General features: G+C 38.6%; 1 protein-coding gene across 1 annotated transcript in view; it reads left to right on the top strand.

The window, feature by feature from the left end:
* Positions 1-12,074, top strand: part of KCNK10 (potassium two pore domain channel subfamily K member 10) — a 56,584-nt gene that overhangs the window by 22,102 nt on the left and 22,408 nt on the right. Inside the window, exons 2-4 of the mRNA XM_054635211.2 lie at positions 1,415-1,743; positions 7,151-7,268; positions 10,099-10,259. Coding sequence (XP_054491186.1) covers positions 1,415-1,743; positions 7,151-7,268; positions 10,099-10,259 — 608 coding nt within the window. The remainder of the gene's footprint in view (positions 1-1,414; positions 1,744-7,150; positions 7,269-10,098; positions 10,260-12,074) is intronic.

The following is a 12,074-nucleotide window of genomic DNA, read 5'->3' as shown; positions in this document are numbered from 1 at the left end:
AGTATAAAGCAACTATAGATTTCTGTAGTTTATTGATTATCGAGGAATCTGGAAGCTCTATCCTTCATGCAATGCTTCAGGGTTGTAGTGCTTGTAGGAAAACATGACTGTAGTAAATGCCCAAGTTCTGAAATTATTCAGGATCATAAAATGGTTTCTGTTGGGAAAGAGTTGTGGCCCACCTCAGAATCAAGGTATAATCATGTTGTATGTTTAAATTTTAGAGAATGCAGTTATAATGCCACTCTGATGGGATGTTGTAAATCTTTCTGCTTTAATTTCTAAGTGAAACAGCACAGACACATTGTGAATAAGTTCAGAGAATGAGCCTAAAGCAGCTGTATTTTAACTGTAATCTGATTTAGGTCTGATATGCAAAAAATTAATCTGGTTTCAAAGAAATAACAGGCCAGTGGCAGCTGCACCATGGTAAGATTACAGAGGAATTTGGTTTAAAATGAATCCAGCATCTTCAAATCCTACATGTGGTACCCTTATGTCAGTGGATGCTGAGGAACCTGGCCTCATCTTGCCATTGGTAACACTTGCAACACAGAGTGGGGAAGTGTGATGATGGAACACCTGAAGTATTTGGAAGGGACTGAGCTTTGATTTACATGCCTTGGTAGCTTGACACAGTGGTTGGGCTGTTAAGTCCAGCTGGAGGTCAGGACTGGTTAGCTCTGATGTATTGTAAAGGTCACCTGGGCTATGCAGTGTCTCAGTCCCAAGATGAGAGGTCCACAGTTGCGCTTGGCATGTAATTTTGACCTCAGACATCTCACATACTCTGCCTAACACATGATTTATACTAAATTTTGTGAAGCTTCCAGGCTTTAAGGACATTTTCATGAGTGATGCTTTTGTGAATCCAGATAAATGGTATGGGCCACTTTATGTTAGTGAGCCAGATAGCCCTGTGATTTGCAAAGCATTTTCTGTTTCTGTCAATACCAGGTCAGGTGGTGATCAGCGTTCATTAGCAGTTCAATTTCTTAGTGCTATGAATACTGTTAGAATTATGATTTAAGTTTATAAATCACTGCCAGGGTCCATCACCAAACACCACCATGTGTAATTTATATGCTAGCTGGTCAGAATTTCCATGTTCATTTTGCATAAATGGTTTTCTGCATATTTCTGAACTTTTTGCACATGTAACTGGCCTGTTCAGTTCTAGAGGTAATGGGTGAAGTTCTAGAGGTAATGGGCAAAGCAAACCCTTGAGGTGTCTATTGAATATGAATGGACAAAGAAGACATGGAACTTTCTAGATGAGAAGAACCATATCTATATGAAGAACGTGATTTATGTAAAAGTCATGAAAATATTATTTAAGATTTTTTAAAATGTAAATCAAGGTCATACCTCAAGAGACTTGATTTTGAATAAGGTTTTTTGCTTTGTGTTTCAGCGGCTGTTCCCCCAGCAGTGAGGGCTCGTGAGCCTGAGCCCAAAAGTATCAGGCATTACCCATCCCCACAATTCGCCGTTTCCACCCAAACCACTGTTGTTGCTGCCATGGAAGACACTTCTCAAGGCCGGCAGAAAGTGATGGATTGGAGAGCAGTGGTGGCCATCTTTATCGTGGTGGTAGTTTACCTGGTGGCAGGAGGACTCGTCTTCCGTGCCTTGGAGCAGCCCTTTGAGAACAGGCAGAAGAACACCATTGCATCAGAGAAGGCTGAGTTTCTTCGGGAGCACCTTTGTGTCACTGAGCTAGAGCTGGAGGCACTCATTCAGGTAGGCCATGTGAAGAAGATGGTATTTCTTGGAAGTTAGGAGAAACAGCTCAGTGGTTTATTGACCAGCTGAGTTGGTGGGGAGCAAAATTGTTCACGGAGACCTTGGAACGGGCAGTGGGAAGCAGGCTCTTTCCCAGTCATTTTAAGGTCTGAGAAGCAGAAACTATGTGTCCAAAATGTTGTAAATATGTATAACCATAGACTCATAGAATAAGCTTGGGTAGGAAGGAGCCCATCATGATCATGGAGTCAAACTCCTGACCCTATGCAGGAGACCCTGAGTCACACCATGTGCCTGAGAGCATTATCCAAATGCTTCTTGGACTCTGTCAGGCTTGGGGCTGTGACCACTGCTCTGGGTATCTTGGTCCAGTGCCCAACCACTCTCTGGGTGAAAAGCTTTCTCCTGATATCTCTCCTGACTCAGATTCAGGTCATTTCCTTGAGTTCTGTCACTGGTCATGAGAATGAAGAGATTGGTACTTGTATACACTAGAATTATGAAAGATGTGTGCAAAGAAAAGCAGAACCTAATATCTGGAAAAAAAATTTGAGACAGGTGATAGATTTGCAAGACTTATGCCCTCATCTCTACAAATTTTCGAGTAGTCTTAAGTTCTTAATTCTTTCTTCAAAATTAAACACAGCAACCAGCAGGGCACATAGAACATGACAGGTGGGATTTTGGAAATAAATATTTAGCCAAGAATTCTGAACATACAGGTTTACTGTTGTAATTTTTAAATAAATTAAGGAGGATGAAGTATACAAATCAAAAAATAACTGTCATTTAAAAGCTTTGGAATTTTTAGTCTGATGTAGTATGAAAAGTTTTAGAATCAATTTTGAAGGAAATAATTATCGAATATGCAAGGATAAGTGGAAAATGTATTAACATGCAAGAAAGGTCTGTCAAGGATAGATTTATCTATCTTTAATTGATTAAAACTCTAGACACGGAAAATACAATGGATCTTACAAGACTTCAGTAGAGTTTCTTTTGGGATTCCATGTAGAAGCCTATCAGTTAGCCTGGATTTATGTAGTCCTGGAGAAAACAAAGATTAGATAAGAAATGTAACATACCTAAGGAATATATTCAAACTTCAGCCTCAGTATAGGTTGATTGGTTCTTAAAGTCCTTTGTGGGATAAGTAGAAATACTGAAGGAATGGACTTTGAAAGTTGTTACTTTTGATTAAACCAGAAAAAAATTGCTGGCCTTGGTCCTTAGAAAATGCTGTAGTGGAAAAGTGAAAAAATGTCAATTTATAATGAGGGTCTCTAATCACTGTATAAGAGGTGGTGAGAATCAGTAGAGAGGTAGGGAGTATATTAAAAAGTTATTAAAGAATTAGTTATTAAAAACTGTTTGCTAATGAGAAGCATCCTAATAATCCTAATCAAGAAATATCAGAGCATGAAAGGCAATTGAAGCAACTCTGTGTATGCTTGATAGGAATCTGCTTGGAAAAAGAATTGTAGAGGGAGATAATAATTATTGGATTAGAATGATCTGTGAAGAGGAATTAATAGAGCTAGGCAAAAAAAGGACTAGAAGTTTCTTTTCCTACCAAATTCCTATCCTTTATAACAAATAGAGTAGATACATCTTTGACTGTCTCATCACTTGAGAGGGATATTATCCTTATCCTTGAAAAATATTTTTCTTCTTTCTACTTGGGATCTTACTGGAAAAATTACAGAAACATGAGCAAATGGAGCAGATAAAAACCTTTCTTCATGGAGAAACCAGAAACAGTCTGTTTTGCTCTTCTCTCTCCTCACCAGCTGCACTGGCTTCCAGCTATCTTGTTGCTTGTGTAAGTGGAATTGATGAAGTGTACTTCAGACTGAGATGCAATTTGGTTTCACTCTCTTTGGGAATACAGGACTCAATTGTCCCAGTACCACTACAAATGCTGGGCTTCTGCTCTGGGATTTGCCTTCAGTCCCATGCAGACCATGTCACCACACCATGTCTTTTTTCTTCCAGAAGGACTTTATTGTGTTGATACCAAAGAGGCTGAGACTAAAACACACATCTATGGAAGGATGGGGAGAAAACCAGAAAATTGTGGTCAAAAATACATGTTTTTAAAAACAAATAATATCAAGTACTTTTATCTACTTCAGTAGTTTTGTCATTCTCTTTGCTCCTACCTGTCTGTTTGCTTTAGCATGCATCCATCACTTGAACATCCAGAAAGACAATTTCTGCCCTTTGAGGTATTTCAAATTATTGCCTTCCCTGAAATGGGTGGCATTTCAAAAGAAAAAAATACCATAGGTTGGTAGTCATTCAGTAAAGAAGATTGGACGTTCAATTTATAAGCACTGAAAAATACTGTGTACTTGTATACTGTGCTTGTAGCTCCTTTGGAGAAGGAAAAAGAGATGGGGAAAGGAGCAAGTGTGAAACAGCTTTGGGTACTCTGATGACCTCTTACTGTCAACAATATTTCGACTATAGAAGTAGCTGAAACTACTAGTTTAAAATATCTTAAATATGTGAGGCTTGTTAGCAAAGTGTTTAGCACTCTGGAAATTAGCTTTTTTCCTGCTCTGAGATAACCTGAGGATGCCTCTCTTCAGGTCATTGCTGCAAAACCAATCTGAAGTTTCAGATGGGAAACTTGTAAAATTTCGTGGATTGTGTGAACTGGGAGAGTCTTGCCAGTAATAGTATCATTGTTTAAATTTTGTGTCAGTTTCCATCTAGCAGGATAGTTCTGTGTAGGTGGACTTGTGGTGGTAGTAGTAAGGCATCCTTTTCTCATGCATGAGCTGAAATTGGTTGTTTAAGTGCTGTTAGCTGCAGGCTGACGGCTGCTTTTGTTTTGCTGCTCTCTTTTTGTCCTCCATCGCTGTATGCAAAATACAATGTATTAAAAGACAGCATTGGAATAGTTGGATATTTATAAATGAATGATGTCAGTGAAGATTTAAAGAAAAAATTAATTTTTTTCTGGATGAGAAGGGAGTCTGAGAATCTCAAAGCTATCTAAGGCAACAGCATACTCCTTCACTTCAGGGGTTCGTGCTTGGCCCTGAAAGACTTGCTAAACTGTGTAAACTCAAGTGTGATTTAAGTGTAATTAGCTTGCTGACATTCACACACTCACGGGGAGGGCAGACAGCATTCTTTGGCAGAAGTAACCAGGGTAGCTGACAGTGTGTCATGGCCTATTTAAACGGGCAACCTGTCTGTTGTGCTGATTTATGCTGTTCTGCATAAACCAACAAATGATCTCTGCTTTCACACCACCTGCAATATGCAGCAACTGGTACAGAAGCCCTTTCAAAGGGTTTGGTCTGAAACAGATCCATTCTCTATATCCCTAATTCTTGAGGTATGGACATGTGCTGAGGAACCCTGGCTTTCTGCCCACATGAAATGAAACTGGTCCAGCCTGGAGCTTGCTTGTGCTATAGTTTCACTATCAGCTTAGCCTGGCATGTAGTAGCTCTACTTCTAAAAAAGGCTGTCCCATACTGATGTCTTTAGATGTAGCTGTCTCTGTTCTTGCCCATACACCTCTTCTCCCACTCCTTTCCCTTTTGTAAGGCAATGTGATGAATAACTAAAAGCTGGGAAGCAGATTAGCTACAGCTTGCCCAGGCTAAAAAAGCAGTAGAGGAACATTTATGACCATGAAATGAATTGGAAATCTAGGCAAAAAATGAGTGAGAAAAATGGAAGTGGAAGATAGAATGTGGTAAACAAAGCATTGGTGGAAAGAGATTAATGAGGAGGAAAGTGTATCCTGAAGGCTAGGGAGAGAAGGTGTTAAATGAATGTGTTTAAAAGTCAGTGCTAAACCCATATAGGAATGTGAGGTTTTAGAGAAGATTAAGAGATACCTCATAGACATGACCAGGTAAGAAGTGGGGCAATGGCAAAAGAGAATGGCTAAACTTGCTTTGCACATGGACAGTATAGGAAAAGGTGAAATAGAAAGCCACCAAGACAATTGATAAATCATATGGAAAAGGGAGCTAGTTAAAGAAATGCAATAAGAAAAGTCAAATCTGTGTTGATAGGTGGGAATTCCATTTTGAACATGTCAAAGAAACAGAGGATGCAAGAGGTAGCACTTTGCTTCACCTGTTGAGCCTAGCAATAAGTTCACTGAAACTACCGAGGCTAAAGATTGGTGGCAATATTTAGGAGGAGGAGCAAATAACAGAAAGAGAAGGAGAAGGTCTGGCAGTAGTGTGAGCAGCTGATAACAGCAACATGAAGTGAGGCTGGACCACAATGGGAGAAAAGCAAAGAGCTGGAAATGTTAGGAGGAAGAAAAAGAGAATCTTGGTTCCTCTGCAGTGGTTTTATGGAAATTAGAGTTGGGAACATTTGGAAGGGAGAAAGGCAGACATTCCTGCTGCTGTTCAAGAGTGAGGTCTGAATTTCTCTATGATGAAGAATTCCCTTATATATGATCTAAAAGCAACTTGAAAATACCTGCTGAAGGGCATCTCAAAAGTCATCTTAGAGCAATTCAGGTGAGTATACTGGATGCTGATGAGAGATTTATTTCTGTACTTCGTAGGCTGATGTGTTCAGCTCTGTCTTCCTTTGGACTGTGAGGCTGCAATGAACAGTGAATGTGTATGTCCCCATGATACAATATGGTGCATTTTTAGAAATTCCCAACAAACATTCAGGAGGCTGATATGTCTGCCTGGTTTGATTCAGTATTATGTGGGACACAGGACAGTGACCAGGAAGCAGTATAGCTACCTCAGCTTCTATCCAGAATATACTTCATTCAAGCACTGTCTGGGAGTCTCTGTATCGTGTTGTATTTATGGACATGAGATCATGTGTAGTGTGGCAACTGGGAAGCTTGAGCTGATCACAAACTTTATTTATGATGTTTCCATAGATATGTTATTTGTTAATTTCAAACAGGGTATATATATGCCATATTTTTTTCTTTTGTTAGCATAAAATATAAATTACTTAATCAATTACTGATTGCCTTGGAATTTAAATTCTTGGCTGACTAACTTCAGTTGATTTCAGAAACACTATTTGTATTTACCACCTTTCTAGCTGCTTCTAACATAACTGTTCCCCATGAGGAATTTTTCCTTTGGCAGTAGTCACTACAAGAACAATATTTATGGAAGAATTTATGGTGTTGGTCCTTTACCTCTCAATTGCTTTGCATCTTTTGTCATTTGTTTATGCATTTTATCTTTCTTCTACCTTAATGGGTAAGTTCAGTTGTGTGTTCAACTTATGTGTACAGAAGAGCTGTACTATACTCTGAGCACATATTAAAAACTTAAATTGAGGCTGTTTCCATGGTCCTAGAAGTTTCCCTTTGGAGCCTATATGAAGTAGCATAGGTACAGTAAGGCATGCATGATGCTGATTCTTTGTATTTTCTTTGCAGCGTGCTGTTGATGCTGATAACTCAGGAGTCAGTCCCGTTGGAAATTACTCTAACAAGAGCAGTCACTGGGACCTTGGAGGTGCCTTTTTCTTTGCTGGAACAGTCATCACTACTATAGGTATGTTTATTGTTTATTTTTTAAAAAGACACAGTCACACTGAGACATAGATGATGAAATAAATTTGAGGAAGGTAGGCAACAAAGAAATAAAGTAGCTGAAGTGTATTTCTCTGTTGGCAGAAGACATGACTCCAGCATGTGTGAAGGGCACTGAATCTTTGGGTAGGTGTCAGAAGCTGTCTACATAATTAGGGTAGAGTAGCAATGCTGAGCTGAAAACAGGTAAAACTCATGCAGGCTTTATAACTGCTCTTGATAAAGATTGAAGCAATCTACAAGCAATTGCTTGAGAACAAGCAATTCTTTTCATATCCTCCTCCTTTCCATAACTGGAAATATATTCTCATAACTACTACATCCTTTTAAAAATTCTTACTTGCTTTCATACTAACAATTGGAAGGAATTACACAAATGATACATTGTATAAAAAAACCCTTTTTTTCCTTTCTAGAATTCATGGCCTTGATTATTGATACATTTCTCTGTATTAAATGAAGAGTACACTGAACTGCTCCATTCACTTTTCTTGAACCACTTATTTTAAAAAGATAATTATTCAGGCCCTTATCATCTCTCTCCCCATGCATTGTGTCCAATATATTTAGAATTAGATCTCTGAATGTTGTTCTTAGATATGCTAAGGGTTTTAATCTCTCTTCTGTAAGCCAGTTCCTCTCTTGAAGAATGTTCAACAAGCTTGGATTTCAGAAGATGGTCTGAAGGAAAAAGAAAATAAACCAACAGCATTGTTGATATAGTTAATCTGCAGAAAATTATACAGTAGTTTTATAATTTTAAGCTTGATTTCAGTGCTGTCATAATAATCAGATCAAGAGATATAATTATTTGGAAGTCACTGGCAAATTGTTGATTTTTATTTGCATTTTCTATGAGTATTACTCTGTTTTCAATATTGTATAATTTGCTTCTCCACATTACAGCTGTGGTGCACACACTGGTGACTGTACAGAAAAATAACTTGATAATCACATAACCCTTCAATAAAGTATGAGAATCTGACTAAATTCAGTAGGCTTTTAAAACAGGTAATACAATAACAACAAAAAGAATCCTGTGGCAGTTGAAGACTTGCTGTGGTGATCATCTCTAACAGTAGAGTTAGAGATGCCTTTGGCTCTGCCTTTTCTTTGCTGTCAGAGTGAGGGGGAAAGAGTGATTGTATAGAGTGTTCCTCTATATTAAGCTACATTACCACATATTTTTGATGGTTTTGATGGTAGCATAAAACCAGAGGGTGGCAAGAAAGAAAAGATTTCTGATTCATACCTAAGAAACCCGCCCCCCCCCCCCCCCTTAATATTTGTTTACTCAATAGACCCAAGTGACAAGCTTTTAAATTGCTCATTAAATAAATGCCACTATGTAGGCATAGTTCATGCAGGCATATTCATTGACATCTGCTATTTAAATAATTTTGAAAAGACCTTGTATTTTTGCCCATATTTGTTGTAAATTCTCCATGAATAAGATTTTTATAAATCCCATTCTGCATAAAATCTGTGTATTGTGTCAGGGCATGAAAATGGTTTTAGTTTATGCACCAGAGGCCTGTTAGGCCTCCTCTTAGTCAGAAACTCAGATTACCTGGTCAACCTCAGTCCAGTGGCCCATGGAGCCTGGACTTTCTTGGAATTTTAGGAGACATCTGGGATGATAGATGCAACCTGAAAAGGATGCCTTAAGACTTAGCTTTCATATTTTCCAGATTCTTTACTGCCTTAGTATGTAACTCTGAACTTCATATAGAGTGCTAGCAAGTTCTCTTCACAATTCAGTTAGGCAAAACAATCCTTTTCCAGCCTGAGAACCAAGGACACCCTTGCAGCTTCAGGCCCAAAAAATATAAACAACAGTGAATTAAGGAGAGCAATTTGGAAGGATGGGACTTCATAACCTGAATCTGTAATTGGACAATTAACCCCAGTATTAAATGGACCAAAACTTATAAAAGTGTAAAAACCCATGACTCAGGGTCCATATTGGGTGTAGCCATGGTCAGGCTCTTGTACTGCCCAAGGTGTATCCTTTGAAGGCCTTTTAGTAAATACTTTAATCCTTTAACAAGGTCTAGCCTCTGTTCTAGGTAGCCTCTCAAGGCATCATTATTGCATCAGGGGTTTGTGATTATAGGGTAATTTTTAAGTAATAATGTATAGTGAAAATCAAAATCTCTATGATATTTCAATTAAAATAGCCAATCTTAAATAAAAAAGGTGCAAATATTACTGTCACAATTCTTGGGTTTTTTTCTCTTTAACATTTTAACAGAAATACCATGTCTACTGGAGTCATAATGGTTTATTGAAAAGAGTTCAAGGGCAGATTTGCGTGGTGTGGGTACAGTTTGGAGGCTGCAGTGTAACTAGTCAGTATGATGAGGGGCCGAGGAAAGTATGAGCTAACCACTGAAAATGAGCCTTGTCCACTGAAAATGAGCCTTGTCAGGTGAATCACACTCCTGTCAGGAGACCAGTGGCACAGGCCAAGAGGAGCAACAGCATGCAGGCACCAGGCCAGCATGGAGGGATTTTTGTGCTGTGGCATCAGTTAGGTCAATTAAGCAAACAACAATTTTAGAAAGATAGAATCTACAGAAAATATGGGTAGCTGAGGCTTCAAGAAAAATGGAATAACAGAGGGTGGCTTACCCAGGAAATGACATCATGCCATAGAAAATCTATAAATAGGAATTATAGATGGAACAAAGGTATGCCTGCAGGAAGACCAGTTTTTTAAAATTGGTTAGTTTGTTTTCTAAAAAGCCATGTATAAGTTCTGAGAGTGTGACAATTGTTTTTCTCCTCAGGGTATGGGAAGATTGCCCCAAGAACTGTTGGTGGCAAGGTTTTCTGCATCTTGTATGCCCTATTTGGGATTCCACTGTTTGGCTTCTTGCTGGCTGGGATTGGAGACCAACTTGGAACCATCTTTGGGAAGAGTATTGCAAGGGTGGAAACGGTTTTCAGAGTAAGTTCACAGACAGTTTTTTGCTTGTGTTGTATAGCTTGCTCTTAATTTTGTTGCTATTACCTGCAGCATTTTTTACATGTTGGACACCATGAAACATGTTGAGATGATAGTTAACATCTGTAAGGATCTCTGTAGTCAGTGGAGAGAAACAGACTTCTCTAGATGATGATGCAGGGGTTATAGGTCAGACTCTGAATCTCCTTATTGAGGGTGTTGCTGGGGAATGTATCTCCTAAGCTAGTTTCCTTACAAGGAATTGTAATACAGTCTTCAAAACACTGTAAGTGCTTTAGATACATACATCTATTCACTGAAAATGAAAAGAAGGTAATTGTTCCCTCAAGGAACAGGGATATGGTTCTGACTGTGTTGCTGATACAGCCAAAAAGAAAAGCAGGAAAGCAGGAAAGCGGGGTTGCTGTTGTGAATGTAAACCTGGGAAGAGAGATGGTTGTGTTATGCCTTCACTGCAGGGCAACAGATGTGTTGGTGTAGATCTGCAGCTCTGCCACAAAAACTGCTGTAATGCCACTGGCTGAAATCATGATCATTCTCTGCCCTGCCTACCAGGAAGACATCCTACCCTAAATTTTTGTGTAGACCTCCTCATGTATAATTTCCCTTTATTTTGCCAGTACCCTCTGGTTTGAAGTCTGAATTGCTGTAAGCAGTTCTTTTGCAAGCAGTGCCACAGACCTGGCAAATGCTGTTTTGCTAACTTGCTAATGGTTCACTTCAGGGATTCTCTCTTTGAGGCAGAACTTCTAGAGGTGACCTGTGTGATATTTCCCTTGGAAGTGGCATAATTGAAGGTAAGTCTTTCCAGGGATGGAGTGGATGAGAAGCTGCCCAAGCTGGTTAGTTTAATAGACATCTATTTCTAAAACATTCCCACAGATGAGAGCAAATTGGTTGTAACTGTTTTTGGAAGGAAGTAATTAAGTATTAGACTGAAGAATGAGCACTTTCCATTTTGATTAAATGACTTTTAGGTGTCCCAGACCAGACATAAATAGTGTATCAGAATAGTGACTAGTGATTATCGGTGAGTAAGCATGTACATGCCTGTCTGGAGAGCACTTCAAAAGGCTTATATTTTCATTTAATGAAAAGAATCTTATTGAAAAGCGTCTCAGTTCAGTTTGGTGAAAACACAACTAAGATCCCTAATTTATTTTTTGTCTACCTTTTTATTACACCTGCTTAACTTCAGTGGAATCTCTGAACATTCCAGCCTGCTTCTGCTCAAGAAAAATGACAATCTTTAAGTCATGATATGGATTGAGAGTCAGAAAATCTGTGATTAATTATCAGCTGAGTGTTGTATTTCTGAGTGACATGGAAAAGACATTAAACTGTTGGTATGATAGTTTATGATTAAAATAACCAGAGAATCACAAAATAACTGGGGCTGGAAGGGATGTCTTGAGATCATCTAGTCCAGCCTCCCTGCTAAAGCATAATCCATACTCAAAGTATTTTAAGATTCACAGATGAGTGCTGATAGTAATGTTTCATCCAGAGGATAGCCATTTGGCACATAATGTGAGTTCTTTTGGTATTCAAAGCATTCCTTAATTTTCTTGAGTCAATGCAGTTGCTTTTTGCTTATAGCCATACAAAGTATTTGTTTTCCTCCTTGGTATTTTGTCAGCTTCAAAGGAATTTGGAGATTGTGGTCTTCTTGTTTAGCCAAGATGTGTGTTTATTCTTTTTATTTTGATTGTCATAAATCCATTACATTCCATTACATCTATTATTTTGTGATTTGGTGAACAGGGCTATACATAATTTCCTCCATTACTCTTACTA

The sequence above is a fragment of the Agelaius phoeniceus genome, chromosome 6 (genome assembly GCF_051311805.1).
Source record: "Agelaius phoeniceus isolate bAgePho1 chromosome 6, bAgePho1.hap1, whole genome shotgun sequence".
Lineage (NCBI taxonomy): Eukaryota > Metazoa > Chordata > Aves > Passeriformes > Icteridae > Agelaius > Agelaius phoeniceus.
This window is presented reverse-complemented; position numbering and strand designations above follow the sequence as displayed.